This window comes from Talpa occidentalis, unplaced genomic scaffold (assembly GCF_014898055.3).
Source record: "Talpa occidentalis isolate TD23 unplaced genomic scaffold, MPIMG_talOcc4v2.1 talOcc4.8, whole genome shotgun sequence".
NCBI lineage: Eukaryota > Metazoa > Chordata > Mammalia > Eulipotyphla > Talpidae > Talpa > Talpa occidentalis.
Window position 1 is genome coordinate 98,194,168 of NW_023605194.1, and position 22,254 is coordinate 98,216,421.

A 22,254-nucleotide genomic window follows, 5' to 3' on the forward strand; every position below is an offset into this window, starting at 1 on the left:
TTTACTAGTGATCATTGATCTTTCAGTAGACAGACCTGTGTTTCTCCTTCTCCTTTGCTCTGGGTTGTTGTGCCTGACATCATGCTGCTGGGCTGGATTTCTTCTAACTCAGGCGTTTCATAGCTCCTAAGGCCAACGGCACACACCAAAGGGCAGGTTCCTTGTGATGGATAAGTTTGGAAGGAACATTAAATTGTGAGCCTCAGCAAATAGCTTCACATTTTTCCTAAGGTTTTAAAAGACTTTGGTGAATACTTTTTATTTGATAAAATTGTGAACATAACTGAAAATGGAGAATGAGAGGAGTTTGGCTCAACTGTGCTTGTTCAAGAGTAGCTTCCGATTTCTAAGGCAAAAGTGACATGTGGGTTGATAGATTGTAAATAATATTCTTGAAAAACCCTGAAGTAGCCCACAAAGTAGAGTTAGTATAGTCATATTTCAGGCCATACAGAAACTGACATTCCAACTCTCCATGGGTCCAAAAGTGTCAGCTTTCCCTCCAATATTAAAGCCATTTCTTCAGATGACAAGCAAACTATTTGTTTTCTATTTAGAGGTTATACTGCCTTTAAGAAAAATATGTATTTAAGTACTAAATCACATCAATGCTATAAGAAGTAAATGGAATGGAGATCTACTAGGGGGAGTGGGTGACACCTCCCATGTACATGTGTGGTCAGCACCTGTTCACCGAGGGGCACTTGACCATCTCCAGCAACCCTGATTTCCTTCCTCTTGAATCTGCACAATTAAGTTCTTCTAAGTTAAATGTGCATATTAAGCAATTTTGCTACAAAGACTATGGGAGTTGTTATAGGTAATCTTCGCTGCGATCTGAGCCAGCAAGGGACACTACAGAACCCATCTCCACACCCCCAGCCTCAATCCCTGGCATGTCGTGAGCCAGACTTCATGATCAGGAGACTGCTGGGAAGGAGGAAGGAACATGTGGCCATTGTAGAAAGGCGAGAAGGAACAGAAGACATGAGGCTGGCTGCTCTTTGTTTTTGCTCTTTGAGGCTTTAGCACTTTGGATCTGGCTCACTTCAGAGACAATAGCAGCCATCATCTTGACCCTTGGTGGATTCAGCTTGTGTGGTTCATTCTCACCTTGGTACTTTCTTTGTCTGCCAGCCTTTTGGAGTCTGTCAAACCTTACTACTGGGAGGTGCATAGGATTCTTTCTCCTGCCAGTTCTGCTCTTAGAACTTGGCTAAACTGGAGTCCATGAGGGAATGGTTGATTTTGGAGTGTGACAGGGAGTTCATATTTTGAAAACCTTCTCTCCCCTATGCCTCTTCTTTATTGCCTTTGAATCTAACACTGATTAAAAATCTTTGCTGGGCCTCCCCAGTGGCGCAGCGGTTGTGCACTTGTAGGGTAAAGAAAATGTCAGGCTTTTCTGCCCTTCCGCCATCAGGATAGATGATGGATCCTTGTCCTGAATGCATGCCTGATGGCGGGCACCTGGAATAGGGTGTGGGCATAGGTAGATGGGATTCAGCTGAGCTAAGACTGTGCTTTTTAAGGGCGGCGTCACAGGGACGCCAGCAGCAGCAGTAAAAGCCGAAGCCAAAGCCGAAAGAGAAGCCGAGAAGCAGCAGAACCAACGCCAGAGAGCCCAGATAGAGTAAAGACTTGCTGGGGGCTGGGAGGCCTGCCAGCCTCCCAGCCCCCCAGCCAGCACCCCTGCCTGCCATATGCCTGGTGAACCCCAATAAAAGACCTGCAAAAAACCACTGAGGACTCTGACTCCTCCTTTACCCGGTCTGCATGGGATCAGAAAACCTGCACTGTGTCCTGTCCTGCCTCTACAGCACTGGGCTGTGAAGCTGCCCGCAGCCTCTGCAGCACTGGTTCGATCCCCGGCTGCTCCCCGGCCACCGGAGGAGGGTCCCACATGGCACACAGACCTCTCCTGCCGCCCGCTGCTCCCCTCAGCAGTGTACTTCGGTCCTTCTGCCTGTTCTGCTCCCTGCTCTGGCTCTGGTAAATTCTCTCACCCTCCCGTGCTTCTGACTGTACCCAGTGCTTGTATAAATAAATAAATAAATCTTTAAAAAAAAAAATCTTTGCATACCCAAGAATCTGATGATGTTACCTTTGTGTGCATGGGTGGCACCAACCCTAGAATGGGTAACACAGGCTTTTCAAGTTGGGGTACTGGGTACCCCTTGGTTTCACCAGGTATCACTTTTGATTCCCTGACCAGGAATCAAATCAAGTCACAAGAGAGCACTGAATCCTAACCACTAGATCACCTGGGACTTGAGTTAACCCACAAATTAAGTTAATCAGGACTAACATTACTTTGTCACTGTTTTTGCGAGAGGTAGGGAAACTTAGACTCTAACATAATAATCCTAAGAAAAGATAAAAAGGGAATAGTATATTTTGTGCTTCTATTAATATGATACAACTAAAAATACAATCACACTTGTATTCTTGGATTGTTTATAAGGCTTTTACAAATAAGGAGCTAGAGGACCTAAGAGGAAATCCAGTTCATCCATGTGGACCTGCTCTTTTAACCTAAGATTGACCAGCTCCCAAACCCACATTTCCCATAAACTGGAAAGCTGTGAAATGCCTTAATGTAGGGCTCCTGATTGTCATTAAGATTCTATTTTGCTTTGCCCTCCATTTGGGCTTAAATAAGCAAAGTAATAAACTGCAATTATGAAGACATTACCTGCTGGCTGTGAATGTAATACATTATTAAAAGTGAATGTATAATGATATGAAATATTTTATATTTCTATATATTTGTACTTCATGGATATAGAATATAATGATGTATATTATATAAATAGATGTATTTATAAATTTTTATGTGTAATATATATTATTTATATATACATTTAATTTATATGCGTGTAGATACCCATGTATTTATTAAACCATGACATAGGTATCACTTTTGTGAAACATTCTTTACTAGAAGAAATTAGAAGGTAACTTGCCACTCTTGTTACACTTCAGACAAGGACAGGTGGAATGTGAATTGGAATTACAATCTTGATTGATTTCTAGGTAGTTCTGTTGAGAGGAGCTGTTACTCTGAACACTGATCAACAGTTTTACAATCAATAGCGAAGGAAACAGTTTTACAATCAATAGCGAAGGAAACAAACCACTAGGAAGAAGTCGTCCTGCCCAGGGTCATCACCTTCCCACTGCCTGAGTGGAGCATAGTTGAAGCAAATAATTATTGACAAGTTCATATCTAAACGTGACAGTTCTGTTTACACAGTAAGTGTGTAAATGGAAGTAATTAAGCTTCATCGGAAGCTATCCAGAGTGTCACTTTATAGTTTTTTCATGCTGACTGACTTGGACGGGTTTGATTACGATTTGCCCAGCTTCACCTACAATAGTATCCATTGTAGGAAATGGAATTTGAAAGCAGCAATGAGAACCAAAAGCATCTACAAGAAATATTAGTACAAAGAACAAAAGAAGAAACGTATATCCACTCACTGATCCCTTGTGGGAACACATCCATGGATTCCCACATTCTGAGACATCAGCATCATTTCCAGGAAACCATTCCTGGGGGATTATGGTTGCTGGATCTATTTTGACATCATCATTTCACAATAAGACATATTTAAAGAAAGACTTCGAAGGCCTTGTGGGATAATGACAAACCCACCAGCAGTGTAAATGCGCACACTCAAGGTCAGGTGATCATGAAATGAATCAAATGTAAAATGTGTGACTCAGGTAAAGTTGATAAGGACTGACATACTCCTCTCATCCCTTCCTGTTTAATTATTCACTGCTTCACTGTGTTGACTACACACAGGTAACTTATGGTACAGCTGACTCTATCATACTATGGCTATGTTACATGTAAAAAATTGGACAATAGGACTGCTGCATTTCTTTTTATTCTCATGAAATTCCACATTTTATCATGTCTCTGGGTTTTTGCACACATATGACGAAACCTAAGCACACCACATGTTCTAAGTGTGCTACACTATGATCATAACATGAGAGTTACCAACTAAACATCAACCCAGTCAATCCTAAATCTGAAATTTTAGTAAGAAATGAAACATGGCAAGAAGAAAAGCTCGCTTAAATCTAAACTGTTAACTATTGAGACTTTAAGAAAAGTCTCATTTGCAGACAAGGACAATGTGCACAGAGAGGTTGAATGAGTTGCCCCAAGTCACACAAACTTGAGAACAGAAATAGGGGCAGGACCTGACTGCTACTTATCTACTTTCTCCAGTATATTATGATCTAGGGCTAGATCCAGATGATTTTTCCTTTGCTAAAGGGGCTTTGTGACATAATGTTGGGGGGTAGGATGTGCAGTCTGAGAGAGTAGAGGATTATTTAATATATCCCCATTCAACAGCCTCAGGCCTGCCAGAATAAAGTGTCAAACTTCATCCCCTGACATCCAGACACCACCCTGGTCAGAGAGAACAATGCATGTGCAGTCTGTGGTTTGAACTCTGCCCCTGGAGTCCTGAGAAAGGGGCAGCTGGGAAGGGATAGAGTTGAGAAGCCATTTTGGGAGCCTTGATAGGAATTGATGCTCTTTTTGTTGTGGTAGCTGCTGAGAACAGCAGCCAGTTCTCTGACCGGACAGGTGGCATGTTTTCACGGCCCCTGCTCCAGGGCCAGGGGAGAACCTAACATCAGCAACAGCAGGTTTTACCCACCCTGCTGTCCCATTGGGCCAGGACTTGGTAAGACTCCCCCGCCAGGGTTCTGCAGACCAAGGCTTCCGATGCAGCGGACTTTGCCTCACCCTGCAGGCTCTTCTAAAGGCAGCTCCACTTCACCCTCTGGTCCTTTTCCCTCCCTTCCCCCCACCTTGTACTGCTCCCTCTCCTTCTACCCTCATTTGAATAAATCTTGTTTTCTTCCCTTCACCAAAGCCCCTTTTGTTTGCATTTATGGCAGTTGGTGGCCAAATCCAGAACTAGTGAGAGAGGTTCAAACACAATGACAGTTTGTAGATCCTTTGCACAGTAACAGGAGGATGTAGAACTCCACAGCCCACTTCTGCCAAAATATGAGTTTGTGGACACAGTTGCATCTCTGGGCTTAGGGTAAGACTGGTAAATCCCATCATTCCTTGTCAAGAACCCACTAGCAGTTTCAGGAAGTGTGCTAATGCAAGTAAGAAAGGAAAATCACCCTGCAGAGGTAAGCTTTAAATGTGAAGCAGCACCACCTTCAGGGAGCCCCCAAGAGCTCCACAGTTGCTATTTCCCAGTGGGAATTCTACCCTCCAGCCATCACCAAGGCTACCACTGCAGAGCGGGGCAAGCATGACTGCTTTTTTCCAGCCCTCGAAGTTACACTGTGTTTTCCTTTGGGGGCTATCAAGTGACAGAATGATCTGAAAATACTTCTCTGCAAACTTCACTCCACAAGTGAGACTCTACAGAAAAACATGTCAGCAAATGCCTGAGGATATGGTTCTTTGGAAGTTTCTTAAGTGCCCTCTGGATTTAGACTGAGTGGATTTCATGAACCTTTGACAGATTGTCAAGTCAAGATAGGGGGTCAAGTCTAAATTCAGAACTTGCTATTTGACTTTTTAAAGCACTCACATAGCAACAAAGGTTTCCCTTCTGTTAAAACAATTAGGGACAGGAATTAAATGTTTCAATCCAATTTTACATATCAAATTCAGTCCTAATTCCAGCTCTTCATCAGAAGGAACCATCTTTAGCCTACAAATATATTTCATTTCAGCTCCTTTGGTTCAAGAGCCATAAGGGAATTAACAAAAACCCTGGTTATAAAAAGAGCAAGTGATTGAGCTAAATTCCCACAGTCCTGGCAGGTTTAGATCCATGTCTCTTGAATCAATGTCTTAAAAGGTCATGGTACATTTGATGCCTTTGAATTGGCTTTTACAGACATATTCTTACATATACAGAGGGCATTACAAAGAAAGAAATACTCTATTACTAATTAGAACTTTGGACCCAAACTCTAAGGTCATCTTGGGTTCAAAGAACTGGACCTAAGCAATTGATGGAGTCTATGTCTGTGGTCCTCAAACTTTTTGTTCTTGTGACTGCTTTATAGTCTTAAAATTGATGAATGGCTTCAAAAAGGTGTTGTCTATGTGATCTCTATTTATGTATATTTATCTACTAAACATTGTGACTGAGAAAATTTTAGAATAATTATTACCCTTTAAAAAATTAAAATAGGTCCTCCCCTGGTGGGGCAGTGGCTGAGCGCTGGGCTGCGAGGCTGCCCGCAGCCTCTGCAGCGCTGGTTCGTTCCCCGGCTGCCGGCAAGGGTCCCACAAAAAAAAAAAAAAAAAAAAAATTAAAATAAGCCTATCACATATTAACAAATAACATTTTTTATGAAAAATGACTATAGTTTCTAAAATAATCAATGAGAACAGTGGCACTGATTTACATTTGTGTAAGTCTCTTGATATCTAGCTGAAAGGAAGCTTCTTTCTCGTATTTGCTTCTGCGTTCAATTTGTTGCAATCTGTTGTTTTAGTTAAACTATATGAAGAAATATGTTTACTTGGAAATGGAAGGAATATTTTAGCAGTCTTTAGATAGTTGTGGGTATTTTCTTAACACTCATAAAAATTTAATAAATATATTTTCCTTTAAAAGCTTAATCTCTGAAATTTTGTCAATAGACTTTTTTTTATTGATGTGGCCTAAAATAATTTTATAATAATCATGCAGTGGTCATTTGGAAACTATTTATTGACTAATTTATGCACATTTTTCAAATGTTAACACATTTTATAATATCAATATTGTAGTATCACATAAAAATCACAGTCATTAATATCCTCCCTGCTCTCATTAGACATGCCTTTAAGGTTTAGAACACTATCAAGTGATGAGTGCAAGCTTTTCAAAATTCTAATTTTCTAATGTCTAATAATCTCTTGTGAGTTTGAATTTTATCATTGATGACAAATTCAGTCAGTAATTCTCCTTGAAGTGATCCAGATGACATTCGTTTTCAAGAAAATGTAAATACCCAAGTCTGAGTAACCAGTTCATCAATCTTTCAAGTAAAAGGTACAGTTCATTATTCAAAGATTCACACAAGAGCTTTTCCTCAATAAAATTATCACTCTCAGTATTTGGCAGATGTGCTTATGCATAGTTGCCATTTCATCTCACAAGCTATTGTAAAGATGCATATTCAAGGGTCAAGATCTAGTAAAATTAACAATTACCACTGCATGGAGGACATTCTCAATTGCAATTGGCTTTTCTTTCCTGAGAGTATATGTAGTGAAGATTTGGACTGTGGCACAGTTTGGTTCCACCACTTTTTTTTGGCTAAAGCATGAGAATTTTACCCCTCATTGCTTCTCTACCATCAGTGCAAAGGTCAACACTTTGAAAAAAAAAAATAATGTTTTGGTATTAGAATGAGAATAGTTTTGACTTCAAGAATTTGGAGGATGGCCAGGTTTCTGTGGACTACTCTGCAAGACTACATAATGGCAGGGGTCAGGGCTGCCCAGGCCTCCCCAATATCTGTTTCACCTTGATTCCCATGGGCCTTGTGTGGAGAAAGTGAAATTTTCCTCCACAAGGAAAAATTATCTAAGTTGTCCTGTTACTGAGCCAATATAAAACACATTTCAAAAAAAGCAATAGCAATCAAAAAGGACAAATTCTGAAAGTCAAAAGAGAGAGCTGTACAGGGAAAAGAACACTTAACCTCTTTGCTCCTGTCAAGAAAAGACCCACTACTGGGCTTGGTATTCCCAAATCCCTCCTGGTTATGTAGTAAGGGAGAGAGAACTCTTGAGTCCCCTTTTCAGAAGCTACTTAGCCCATAAGTCATATTCCCCACATTTCTTTTTTTTTTTTAAGATTTATTTATTTATTTTTATTTATATAAGCACTGGGTACAGTCAGAAGCGCAGGAGGGTAAGAGAATTCACCAAAGCCAGAGTGGGAGGCAGTGCAGGCAGAAGGACCGAAGTACACTGCTGAGGGGAGCAGCGGGCGGCAGGAGAGGTCTGTGCGTCATGTGGGACCCTCCTCTGGTGGCCGGGGAGCAGCCGGGGATCGAACCAGCTGCGGGCAGCTTCGCAACCCAGCGCTCAACCACTGTGCCACCGGAGAGGACCCTCACCACATTTCTTCTTAATGTAAGAAAGTCCAAGGTCCAAAATCAATCAAGGATAATACTATTCTGGTTTCAAGAGTCATCAGGAAATTTTCCTACAACTCTACAGCTCGCAAGGAAAGACAGGTGAAAGGTCTAATTCTTCCCTTTTAATTTTCAGTTTTCCTGGTAAGTAGGTTTTTCTGTAGTTACTTGTAGTGGTGTCCAATGAACTTGTCTTTTCATTGGATAGATGCGCGGGAGGGTAAGAGGATTCACCAGAGACAGAGCGGAGAACAGAACAAAAAGACTGACGAAATACACTGCTAAGGGGAGTAGCGGGCGAGACAGGAGAAACCTGCCGTGCCATGTGGGACCCTCACCGGCTGGCCGGGATCGAACCAGAGCTGCAGAGGCTGCGGACAGCTTCACAGAGCTGTGCTCAACCGCCTGTGCCACAAGGGGAGGCCCTGAACTTTTCTTTTTATAAGTATAATTTTGAACTTAAAGATTTTTATATAGTGAATGTTTTTTTAACAGATTCCATTCATTATTCCTATTCCTATTCAAATAACCCCTTCTTTGGAGTAACTTCTTTTGTCTTTTGGGCATGCATTACTGTTTGTCTCTTACAGCTTCTTTTCTTTTACTTTTTTAGCATGATAAGAAAATTCCAGTATCATTGGAATGTGTTTCTTCCCTTGTACCTGGTTATAATAATTACTCCTTAATCCCTTTTTATTTTCAGTAGGAGTGGTTTAAAAGATCAAAAACTCAATCAATGGAATATGAACCCAATTTCAAACAATGGACTGTCATTTTTCTTAAGCCTTGGACTAGTCTAGAGAAGCAATTTCAAATAAAAAATTCAAGGGTTCATGCTAATATTTCCTATCAATATATAGCAATTTTTTGCTTCACTACACATGTTATTGTATTTGATCATCAAAGTGACCCACTGGGTAGATTTTATTACCCCAATTTCAGAGATAAGAAAATGAAGGCTCAGAGGTACTCCCCTTTCCTCTTGCACACATTATAAAGAGTAGAAATAGGGTTTTGAGCCTGAGATCCAACATCAAGTAAAGGCTACATTATTTCGCGAAGATCCTCTATCAACAGAGCAGCATAAAGTTACCCAAGGAAAGGAGTCAGGGGACCTCTGTTTGGTATCCTGACACAGATCTCAGCAAGAGCATGCCCTGCAGGTGTCCATGGCTGTTGTTCTTTTTCATGCTCATGGGAGCAGGTTCAGACATATATGACACTTTCAAAAAAGGCAAGAGACAAAGCATATGCACACTATAAAATATTAGTGAGGATGACTCCCTGTGAAGACAAAGCGTATGTGCACAAATACTCAGTGTTTTGCATTTTTATGGGGATGTTATGGGTTATGTTTTATGGTCCGTCACAAATGATTATTCACAAGGGGAATGAGTCTCTTAAAAATTGCTAGCAACTTATTTCTCTTAAAACATTGAAAATACAATGAAATGGAAAATAAATGGTGAGTAGAGGTGAAAGTGCTTCAATTCTTTGTCCTTTGATGAGAATGTGGTAATCATTTTGGTGCTAAGTTACGAAAGAGTTATTACTAATGCAATTGGCTATGTTTGGTGTTAGAGTCAATTTCCCATTAAAACACGGGCTTATAAAGAATAGCTGCAATCAATAGAATCCATAGACAGATAATTTAATTCAAAAATTGAATTTCATAGGCATCCACAAAAGAATTAACATTTATTGAGTTTCCATTATGCACTAAATCTTTGCTTGGTCTGTGTTATAAAAGGAACATATCACCTCATTGAGAAGACATATATAAACATATTCAAGTACAATTGAACCTATTTTTAATGGACTATTCATTTAAATCTTAGGAACAAAATGAGGGTAGATTCCTTAAGTGTTAATGAATCTTCCACTAAAATGGTTTCAGTTGTCATATGACTTTTTGGAAACGAATCAAGACTTCACATATATTTTAATATGTTGGTGTGTGCTGTGAATCTTCAAAGGCATTAGCATTTAATATTTCCCAAAACCTGTTAAACCAATGAAGCTTTTCTTATGGAATAATTTTATTTAAAACAACATAAAAGACAAGAGAAAAGAAACTCAGCACTGTGAGAAATGCTGGTGATAGGAAGAAAACAAATATGGAAAATAACAAAAAATCTATGGTAGGATATGATTCACAAGCTTTAAAAATACATTGTGTCACTTTTGATGACTGAGTGAAAGCACGTATATCACGGAGCACAGAAAGAATAACAACACTACATTTTACAGTCTGAGGGGATTTTCATGAATTTGCTGTGTCAGCCATTACCATAAAGGGAAGCTATCTGATGATTCACAGGCATTTGCTCTTACAAAGCCATAAACATCCCAACCACTTCCCTCCTGGCCCTCATCACCATAGGAACCTACCCTAATCACCAATGGTGGCCGAACCGGTGTAGCAACTTCTTCCGAGCAAGTCTGTTTTGCAGAACTATTGCTTAAACGCCCATAATAAAAGCAGCAAGAGCCAAGAGCACCACCCAGTGGCCAACGTACTCCACTGCATGCTCCAGACTGGTACTGATGGTCATGGACAGGTAATCAGAAAGACAAGATCTGCTCATCGCAAGCATCTTGCTAGTATGCAGAGAGAAATGCATTGTGAACACACTGAATTTTTACATTAATAAACTTTTATTCTTAACATCAGTAAGGAAACAAATCCAGTGGTAAGTTTTCAAAATATAATAAAATGTCAAGAAAAAAGGAAGGAATTAGAATGTAAAAATAGAATCACATTTGGTCTCTAAGCTAATTTCTCAAAAATTAATCTCCCCTCAGAATCTTTTCTGAGATCTACCTTAACCTCGGTTAAATATGTAGGTAACTATCCCCTTTAAAATGAATGTTTAAGAAAACACACAAAGGAAAAAATTCCCTCAAAGGTAATTATATGAAAAAGTAATTATACAGCAAAAGTTTGTAAGTGGGACTAATCACTTCTAAAGCAAGCATGAAGATTAAAAGACAAAAGTAGTAGAATTAACTAAAGCTGCAATAACTAGTCAAATAATTATTATATTATTGTATTATTTGTATAGTAGCATATTGTATATTATACAATTATATATATAATATTATATAATATAAAGTTATAATGTGAGACATCAAAAATATGAAATGTGGGGAGAGGGAGTAAAAAATATTTTACTGTAAAGTTTTGGAAGGTGTTCAAAATTAAGGAGCTATCAACACAAAACAGACTATAATATACATAGGATGTTCTACTTGAAATAAATTAGACAGAGAAAGACAAATACTCTGTGATCTTGCTTATATGTGGAATCCAAAAAATCACACTTACATGTTTCACAGAAGCATAGTACAGAGACTGGTGTTGCCAAAGATAGGGTTAGGAATAAAGAAAATAGGCGGAGGGGGTCAAAAGGGCAAGCTTTTCTCTAGGCATGATCTAAAACTGCCCAGGGCCTGTCAGTCATCAACCATCGTCAACCAGCATTAAGTGCTAGATGCTAAAAATACAAAAACATGCAAGATACAACCCTTGCTCTCAAATAATTTAGAGGCAAATAAATTAAGGGATTAAAAACGTGCAAATAGAGCAAAAAAGGGGAAAAAATGAAGTAGCAGAATGGTAATTTATGAATGGACAGACATTAAGAACCACAAAGGAGTCTTCATAGTGATTTGAACTCTTCTATGAAAGAAGAGCACAAACAGATGAAATAGGGACACATTCCAAGCATAAGGAAAGTCACAGTTAAAAATGCATATTTTGTGAAGGACATCATCCTGGTAGGCAAAAGAGCTTTGCAAAAAGAAATATTAGAAGTTAGGTCTGGAAAGACAAGTGAAAGAATGTGTGAGCACTTAAATTCTGGAATGTACAAGAGGTTAAATTTTCCAGCTATTTTTTTGAAAGATTATTTATGCATACAAGAGCTGGGGTACAGGCCAGAGATGCGGGGTGGAGGCGGGGGAGGGGGGGCGGGGCGGGGTTGTGAGAGGATTCACCAGAGACAGAGTGGGAAGCAGAACAGGCAGACTGAGTGAAATACACTGCTGAGGGGCGCAGCCGCCGAGACAGAAGAAGTCTGCTGCGCCATGTAGGTTGCTCCCTGGCTGGCCGGGGATTGAACTCACGCTGCAGAAGCTGTGGACTGCTTCATAGTGCGGTGCCCAGCAATTTGTGCCACCAAGGAGGCCCCATTTTCCAGCTATTTTCTATCTCTATTCCAGGCTCTATAATCTGACAACAGAGCTTTGTACTCTTAATACTATACTTCTGGGGGCCTCCCTGGTGGCGCAAGGGTTTAAGCACAGCACTATGAAGCAATCGCAGCCTCTACAGCACGAGTTGGATCCCCAGCCAGCCAGGGAGCAACCCACATGGCGCAGCAGACCTTTCCTGCTTCACCCGCTGCTCCCCTCAGCAGTGTATTTCGGTAGATCTGCCTGTTCTGCTCCCCACTCTGTCTCTGGTGAATCCTCTCACCCCCCTACACCTCTGGCCTGTACCCCAGCTCTTGTATGCATAACTAAATAAATCTAATAAAAAAAATACTACTACCTTCAAGGGTATGACAGTTCTGTGAAATAACCATGAAGAAAAAGAAGAAAACAAATGCACATTACTATGAGTGTTCAAATACTTTAACTGAGTTTGTAAGTTAAAAAATTAATATGCTGGGCCTCCCCGGTGGCGCAGCGGTTGAGCGCTGGATTGCAAAGCTGCCCGCAGCCTCTGCAGTGCCGGTTTGATCCCCCGCTGCTCCCCGGCCACTGGGCAAGGGTCCTCCCTGGCGCGCAGACCTCTCCTGCCGCCCGCTGCTCCTCTCAGCAGTGTACTTCGGTCCTTCTGCCTGCTCTGCTCCCCGCTCTGGCTCTGGTGAATTCTCACCCTCCCGCGCTTCTGACTGTACCCAGTGCTTGTATAAATAAATAAATAAATCTTTAAAAAAAATTAATATGCTGTTTGATATGAGATACTCCATATTTCTGAAACCATGAAAAATAGTAATATTGTGATGCATTCCCATGGCCTTAAAGCTTCCATAATGATCAAGAGTCTTGTACTCCTGTCCTTTCATTGTATCCTATGGTTTATATGTGAATAATTTCAGTGACTTAAAGTGGCTTAGAATTGCTGAGATATTCCTGCCTCACTGAGGCCAAAGCATTTAAGCAGTTTCAGAAGACTCTTTCCTGCATAGTTCAAGGGTTCCAAATAAAACTACAAATAGGAAAACTTATCTGAGTGCAGTGTTTCCTTCCACGAGAAACTTGGCCAGCAATGACTCCTCTGCACATTTCCAGATTCCCAGAAGCATCTCCTTTGAAAATTCAAAGCATTACTTAGTCTCATTCAAGCAACATAACTTGCCCAAATTCTCTCAGTTTGTAAAAAGGAGAGACAAAATCTTCTTGGTATTTTAAAAGAACATGGGTTCTGTAGTCAAGCTAGTGAGAATTCAAAATCTGGCTGTGCCAGTAGAAAGAACCAGGTACTATGCTCAGTCTGTGAGATCTCAGCTCCAATGTATAATGGGGGCCCTAACGTCTGCCTCATAAGGTTATAATGATAATTAAACTGAATGGTAGGAAACTGAGGTAATCGGTCACATAATAGGCACATGGCAGGGGCTTCTGGTTTGTTTTCTTTTCCTATCCCCAGAATGAAACATACTTTTTAAAATTTTCATTGGGTATTTACAAGAAATAAATCTGAAATTACATTACAAAAAACATTTCGAGAAATTCAATCAAAAAGACATTTTACATCTATTACCACTAACCTGAAGGAAAGTCATGTAAGTGGACCAAGAAAGTGTGAAGATCTCATTACACACAAATCTAAAGTTTTCTACTTCCTCGAGGAAGAAATGTTCCAAGGCTTTAATTAAATTCTTCAGAATTCACCTTGATTTTCCTTCCCTTTCCTTTGAATTATTTTTTGAGAGAAGTCTCTGGCTCTCTTCTCTCCTTTATCTACCGTCTGAAGCGTCTATTAAACAAACATGCGCGCGCGCACACACACACACACACACACACACACACACACAGCCCTGGGCCTGGTCACTCTAACACCATCTACCTGGACACCCACAAGATTGCCCTCTATTTCAGGCACCAATTGCCCATCCACTGTTGCCTGTGCTTCAGGCCACCTGGCTGTAAATCAGAGGTTCCCACAACCCCCTTCTTACTAGATCACCAGTTTATTACAAAGGGTAGTAAATGATGCTGTTCACCAGCCAAATGAAACAATGGCCACAGCTTCCGTTGTGGGGGTTTGGGGCCCAGCAGGGTAGGGTGAGGTTGTGCCCTGGCTAAGAGTATGGAGGCTCCCAGAACCCCTTCCTTTGGGGGTTATGATTGACTAAATCCCGTGGCATGACTGACTAAATCCCTTGCCCTAAGTGACTGCCTTGACCTCCAGAATGTTTCACCTCTCCAGAAATCAGGGGATGAGAATGAAAATTTAAATTCTCAATTACCGGTTAGTTAGTTGTGGTTGCTAGGGGCATGCTATGAATAACAAAAACACCCCGATCACCTTTAAGGCCTATTTTCAGCAAATGAAGACAATGGACACCCCCAAGGCTCTTAGCCTGAAGGAATTTCCAAGGGCTTTGGAGCTGTGACTGTGAGTCAGTAACCTTGGTCTAAGGCAAAATACATGTGAGAAATATATAGTTGGTCATTCATCTGAAAAAGTCTTGGCCATGTAATTCAAGTGTGTTCTAAGTCTGTTGGCATAACCATAGTTCCAAGACATGACAGAGGCTAGAGCTCAAAGGTCATAGCCCTTGCTACAGGCATCCCCACAACTTGGGGAGGTGGGGAAACCCTTCATGTAGCAGGTGCTTGTATTTTCCCTGATCAGATCTGAATAACTGGAAACACTCAGGAGTACTCAGAATACCCACTGGGTCTGAGACCTGGGCTCAGGCCTGCCCCTCCAGTCTCCACTCAGCTAGACATGGGAGACGACATGTCTGCCTGAGCAATGCCAGCTTCCCAGACTCCAAAACTCTCAGGTTCGCATTCTGCACAAGCCCCTTTGTTCAGGTCCATCAACACCTTCCACTCAGGGTCTCAGAGTAGTAGAGAGTATTTTCCTTGCGGCACATCTCGGGGCCTCCTCCTATTCCTCTTACTGAACCTCTAGTCCTACGCACAAAAATGGGTCAGAAGCTGATTGTGCATCTCGTAATCACAACGTTCTTCTCCCAGAGTTTGCAGATTGACCAGCTTTTGACAGAAAAATTGTAATGAAGTGGATAGAATAGGGCAGTGGGAAAAACATGACTATGCATTATTCATTGGATAATAAAACAAAATTAAGCTTCCTTAATTTCATAATTGCATTGTAGCTGCATAAGCTATATTACTTTTAGGAAATACATGCTGAAGTATTTACAGATGAAGGGGCTTTGAATGTGATGTTCAGATATTTTTTTAAAAGATTATTTATGCATACAAGAACTGGAGTACAGGACAGAGGTGTGGGGGTGGGGGTGAGAGGACTCACCAGAGACAGAACAGAACAGGCAGACTGACTGAAATACACTGCTGAGGGGAGCAGCGGGCTAGTCAGGAGAGGTCTGCTGTGCCATGTGGGTCACCTCCCTGGCTGCAGTGGCTGTGGACAGCTTCATAGTGCTGCATCTTAACTCTTTGTTCCACCAGGGAGGCCCTCAAATATTGTTTGTAAGACAAATGCTAATTCCCAGCTTTGATAGGTTATTGTTAAGAAACATGGGGATATGGGTGACAGATACTTGGGACTTCTGTGCACTATCTTTGAAAGTTCCTGTGACTGTATAATTATTTCAAAATAGTAAAGTTTTAGAAAAATCACCTTCAGGCTGGTCCAAATGTTTAACTCAAAGGGAAGCAGGGAGTTCGTTTTGTAGAGTTTTGGGATATGTAATAAATCACCTGTGTCCCTTGATTTTTCTATGTATTGATTTTATTATACATTATTTGGGCAGTCTGACACCTCTGAAGATGGATGGACCCAGAATAGGAGCTTAATCTAGAACAAGCTGACATCAGCTCTGGTTCCTACTGCTACCTGCCAGTCGGCTTACACGCTTGCGTGCTTTTGCCATTCTGTAAGCACCGTTTTCTGTTGAATATAACAGGGCACCATGCATAGTTCAGGAGCAAAATAAAGGGGGTGTCATGGGCAGGCAAATTAATCTGTTTCACCTTTAACCAGCATCACTGTGTCCCCAGCAGTGTGGAGAAGGTAGGGAAAGGTGTATAAGAGAGTGTGTGTTTCTTCTGAGTGACTCTAAGCATTTTCTTTTTGCTTAAAAATTACCATAGATATGAAGATGTTTTTATGTAAATATCTTTTTCAATTTTTTAAAAAGTATTCTAAGCATGCTGTGAGACCGTGGGGAAATTATATATGACCTACTAGAATCTTTTTTTTTTTTCTCTTCTGTACCCAGGAGGGAGTTAGAATACTGCTTCTGAAATCACTTTATCTCCTAAATTGCTAGCATATGGTAGAGCACTACAATTTTTCAGTGAATTAAATATTTGATTAGAATGCATGAACAGTGTGCAGGGAGTAACAAGGAGAATAAGTGCTTGGGCAGGGAGAACCAGAGAGAGAGAATCTAGGAGGTGAGGTCAGAGAGCTGAGGCTTGTGCCTCGGGTCAGCAGGTCATGGTGTTACAGGACAGGGAGAGGGGGCAGCCCAGACCCCGCAAACCTGCCTGCTCTAAATGGGTTCTGCCATCCGCCGCATCAACACAAAACATAGGAGACTTTAATGGGAAAGAACTTTAATACAATTAGGAAACAATACAGGAAAGACAAAGAATAGAGTTTCTAAATCAAGCACCCAAAGTGACCCACGTCCCCTCGTGGGTAAAAGTCCACCCAAGCAGGATTGGCCCAGAGCAAGTCCCCAAAGCCTGCCACAAGTCTAAAGCATCTTCCAGTGGGGACCCACAGAAAAGGATCAGAAACAACCAGACAAGTCTGGAGGGAAAAGAGCAAAATCAAAATCAAGACAAAAACCGCCATTGTCACCTCCCCACGGGTCTCTCACCCACATCTGTGTCACCCAGTCCATGACCAAAAGGCAAGTGTAGTTTCTTCACGTGTCTCTCGGCTCCAAGTGCCTCCTCCAGGTCTCCTTCTGGCTCCATCCTGCTTCCTTCCTTCCTCAGTCTCCTCTGCAGCCTCTCCTCTCTCTGCTCAGCTCCAACCTCCTTTTGGGTGGGGCAGGGAACCTGGGACCTCTCCCTTTCCTGGGGACCACCCTGTTACAATGAGAAGGACTTTGGCTATTTTACTGAGTCCAGGGGAAGCCCCTGGAGGGTCTGGAGAAAGGGCTATAGTTTACCATCTATAGTTTACCAGGAACATTGGCTACTGTATTGAAAATCGATGGAAAAGAGGAAGAGGGAGGAAGCAGGGAGCCATTAGGAACTTCTAGCAATCCAGGCATGAAATGCTGGTGGCAGAGGGAGTGATGAGAAGTGGCTGATTTCTGGATCCACCGTGACAGTAACACCTACAGCGTGTGTTGATCCTGCACAGGACATGAGAATAAAACAAGCATCAAGGGGCCTCCCCTGGTGGCGCAGCGGTTGAGCACTAGGCTGCGAGGCTGCCCACAGCCTGTGCAGCACTAGTTCGTTCCCCTGTGGCCGGCGAGGGTCCCACACACACACAAAAAAAGCATCAAGGACACATCCATTTCTTTAGCCCGAGGAACTGGTAAGCTGGAGAAAGCACTGGCAGAAGCAGAGGAGAGGCAGCAGGAGGCGGCCTGCACAGGTTACATCAGCAGGGGCTCTGTGCTGAGCCTATTAAGTCACTGGTGCTCACTCGACATGTGAGGGGAGCTGTCAGGTAGAGGCTGGAACTCTGGGTCAGAGTTTAGGGAGGGGACCCAAGCTGAAGGTAAAAGAACAAATGCTTTTTAAGCTAAGTATGTTCCATGCAATAGTTCAAAAATAAATGATTATCCTGTATTAGTCTGGCAACTCTACTTATGGCTAAAGGTAATGGAGGTTTGGGGTCTTTAGTAAAAGAGACTCAGATTCAAAGAAATGATCAGAAAGAAAAGACAAACCCTGGATTGGTGATTTGAAAGTGAAAATGTTTCAGGCCTATGTTATCAATTACATCAAATGCTTCTGATGGATCAAACATGTTCAGGACAGAAAAATGACCACTGACCATAGTCAAGTAGCTGTGCCCTCCAGGCACAGGGGTGCACACGTGCACATGCGCACACACCCATGCTTAGGTGTCCATAGTCAGGCACAAGTGCCCACACCCACTCACCCTCTCCATTAACAAGGTCAGGGCCATAGGTGATACCACAGAGGTCAATGGTGTAAAATCCTGACCAACTTCATTTATCCTATTTTTGGTAAGAAAAAAATGACCACTGCAATAGCTTTGGGGGCTGATCCTTTCCTTCATCTGCACTGTGGAGCAAAACAAGATGCAATAATTCTATCACACAGTGCAGAAAACTGGTATTTTGACCAGACAATTAATAAAAATAGTTCCCATGTTGCTTATATCTTCTTGGCCAAAAGATTCACTGTGGTGTGTCTTCCCCACTCAGAAAAAGCCATCTGTCACTTTCCTCTACCACAGTTCTGAGACAATTTCCAAATTTTATCAGCACCTTGGTGTCCATATTTGAAATCTTATCTGGTTGAGTTTGAGTTTTCTGAACTCTCAAGATCCTGAATTTGCTCCCAGTCTCAGGAGCACCTCCTCACATGCTGGACTCACAAGGTTTCCTCTCTTTGGCCAGCACATGAGCTCATTACCAGGTTTCCTCCTTTGGTGCCATCTGTTGTTGATATCCTTGGCTCTTCACCCCCCAGTTCCTGGGAGAAGAGCACCCCAGACTGTTCCCCTCCTTCATACTGCGCTGATGTTCAGGGGGCAGAGTGGAAGCGGGAGAAGATCAGGCCTCTCTAGGAGCATAAAAGCAAAACCTCTGGGTCAGAAGCAACTGAGAACTGCCCATTGCTCCTGGTAAAATGACTCACAGAAAATGGCAGGTGCACATTTTTAACTGAGATCTTGCTGATCTCATCAATCTTAGTAGAAGGCATCTCATAGAGTTATTTATGCAACAGTCTTTATCAGCTAAAGGGAAGGTACTGAGGTTGAAGCCTGGGACATAAAGATTCCTTCTGGAGACCCTCCATGAAGAATGGTCCAGAGAACAGAAAGAGACATGAGGCTTAAGGGTGTCTTGCACATGGACATTTCCACCAGGTAGAGAGAAACATAATGGGTGCCCATAGGGATTGAAGCAATAGTCTAGTGGACATTCTTTAGATGTGTTACTGACAAGCAAAGTGCTTGGACACCATCGGTCTCCTTCCTCCTTTTCCACACGGCCATTCTTAACTGACTTGGGCATCCATCCAGAAGACTATTATATACACATACACAAGGCAGACTTTTGTATTATTGTGTGTGTGTAATTTGAGCATGTTCTGTATTATATTTACTTTTTAAGATTTATTTTATTTATTTATGTACACAAGAGCTGGGGCGTAGGCCAGAGTTGCAGGGCCATGAGAGGATCCACCAGAGACAGAGTGGGGAGCAGAACAGGCAGATCTACTGAAATACACTGCTGAGAGAAACAGAGGGGGAGACAAGAGAGGTCTGCTGCACCATGTGGGTTGCTCCCTGGCCAGCCGGGACTCAAACTCATGCTACAATGTCTGTGGATAGCTTTGTAGTGCTGCGACTTAACCCCTTGTGCCAGAAGGGAAGCCCCCTGTATTATATTTAAATTTAATGTGCCTTGAGGTTTTCTTTTTCCTGTCCACCTTTGGATAGATCTGGAGGGGATTATGCTAAATGATGTAAGTCACAAGGAGAAAGGCAAATACTGCATATTATAGAGAAACAAAATAAAGGAGCTGAATAAAATAAACCAAAACAAACCCTAGAAATTTAACTGCAGAATGGAGGCTATAAGGGGGAGTGTAGCGATGGGAGAAAATGAGGAGGTGCCCAGTGGTCTGTGGTACAGGACTGTGGGTGCTTGGTCCTGGGTGTGGTGGCAAACCTCAATGAAGTGTGAATCTCTTCCCCTAAATCATATACAGTTTTGTAAACCAATGTTACCTCAATAAAAAACAATAAAATAATTTGATTTAATAGAAAACTTAGAATGTGAAGCACAAAAAAATAAAAAACAAAATAAATTTATAATCGCTTAGTATAATGATAACAAAATTCATGACATCACACTCAGCAGAATATTATGACAAAAGGGTATGAAAAAATTTATTAAGCACAGAATGAGGTTTTACAGGGAGAGTTGGAAGGTTATCAGGGAAGGTCCCAAAATGCCTGAGAGCTAAGGGAGAAGACGCAAGGGAATGCGTTTCTGCTGCCTGCACACAGTGTTGGGTGAGGGTTCTGTAACTACCAGGCATTTGCTTGTTTTCATTTCCTTCCTTCTTAAAGGAAGGATTGCTTGGACTTCTTTTCCTGGTGGAATTAAGGAGAAGATAAAAGGGCAAGTCCTAAAGGATTTCAATAATCATATATGCAAACAAATATATGTTATGAGTATCCCTTTCAATAACAAGGGGAGAAAATATACCCACGTACATAGTCACCTCGGTAGTTGATCACGCCTCTAAGACAATAAGCTGAGTGTCAGGGGTTTTGAGGAAGGCCCAAAGGAGAAATAGGGCATCAGTTTTTCGGTGAATAGGTCAGTGAATGTATACAAATAGCACCTGCGATTCAGGTCAAAAAAAGAAAGCTCCCCCAACTCATAATCCAAAAAAACCCCAATCCGCACAACTTGCTCTGGGTCCCACGGACCCCGCGCCCACAGCGAGGGCTGAAACTGCCAGCACACAGGGCCCGGGCACGGTGACCGCGGAGCCTTGGTGCAGAAGGATTCTTTGCACACACCTAGGCACCAGGCCCTTGTGCCTCTGGCTTCCACCTGCCAGAAGTGCCTGCCAGCATCAAAGCCCTCCGCACTCTGGACCCCTGGGTGAGAAGGAGCACCCCGGGTGCCCCCGAGGCCGCCTGGCGGCAGTGTTCTCACTGTCACACTTTTTCTGTCCTGGGACACAATAAGGCCTGGGTGGGCCTTTGCCGGATCTAGGGTCAAGTCTTCCTGGAAGGCGCTCATGATGTTTTGCAGGCCCAAGTAATGCGGAGGGAGCGGGCAGCTCTCTCGCTGGAGTTCATAGGAAATCACTGCTGGAGACTGCAGGAGCTCACACCTGCTCTGGAGCCTCTTGACGCTAGTCAGTAACTCCAGGTCTCCCTGCAGACACTTCTCTGGGATTTCAATGAGCAGATTCTTCAGCGTGGACAGGTGGCTTAACAGCCGGCTCTTGTTTTCCACGATTTTTCCGCCTATGATCTTCTCCTCTATGAGCATCCGGGCTTGAATCGCCCCTTGCTCCTTTCTCAGGAAAGTTCCAAGTTCCTCAAATTCAGGGCGTGATTCTTCCCTGCAGCTTTCCATCTTCCATTTCAGTTCAATGGATCTGCAAATTTGCATTTCACACTCTGTTTCAGCCACTTCAACCTGATGCTTCAGAAGCTCCATGTAGCTTTTGAGCTGCCGCCTGTGCCTGGCTGCAGCTGGCCCAAGGGGCGTCAGCGGGTGGTCGCGGTGGTCAGAGCACACCCCGCACTGGGGACACAGCAGCTGCAGGTCCTCCTCACAGAACAGGCTCAGCACCTGACAGTGCTTCTCACACAGGGCCCCTTCCTCCTGCTTTGGGCCTCTCTCGGCGGGAAGCTGCTTGACAATGTCCACCATGCGACATAACTGTGTGTTCCTCTTGAGGCTCCCGGCGGGGCAGTGCTGGAGGCACACGGGACAGGGCAAGATGTCCTGGAGGTCTTCCCAGCGCTGCCGGATGCAGGAGCCACAGAAGTTGTGGCCGCAGTCCAGGGTCACTGGGTGTCTCAGGTAGTCCAGGCAGAGGGGGCAGCTGGCCTCTGCTTGGAGCTCAGCCAGGCAGGCGGCAAAGGCCATTGTGTAAGAGGCGCTTTCTGGGCAAACGCCTTCCACCAAGTCGTGGTCCTCCAGCCCCTGGGAGAGGTGAGAAGCAGATGTCTCCTCGGCACCT

The 22,254-nt window shown here is 42.7% G+C and overlaps 1 protein-coding gene across 1 annotated transcript; it reads right to left on the minus strand.

Moving 5' to 3' along the window:
* Positions 1 to 20,789: 20,789 nt before the first annotated feature.
* On the minus strand, positions 20,790 to 22,160 carry LOC119234742 (tripartite motif-containing protein 75-like). The gene has a single exon (XM_037497752.1). The coding sequence runs from the start codon at positions 22,158 to 22,160 to the stop codon at positions 20,790 to 20,792; it is 1,371 nt and encodes a 456-aa protein (XP_037353649.1).
* Positions 22,161 to 22,254: the final 94 nt, after the last annotated feature.

Bases quoted from the DNA above. Each gene is read 5' to 3' on its own strand.
- LOC119234742 (XM_037497752.1), bottom strand. From the start codon at position 22,160: ATGGCCTTTGCCGCCTGCCTGGCTGAGCTCCAAGCAGAGGCCAGCTGC.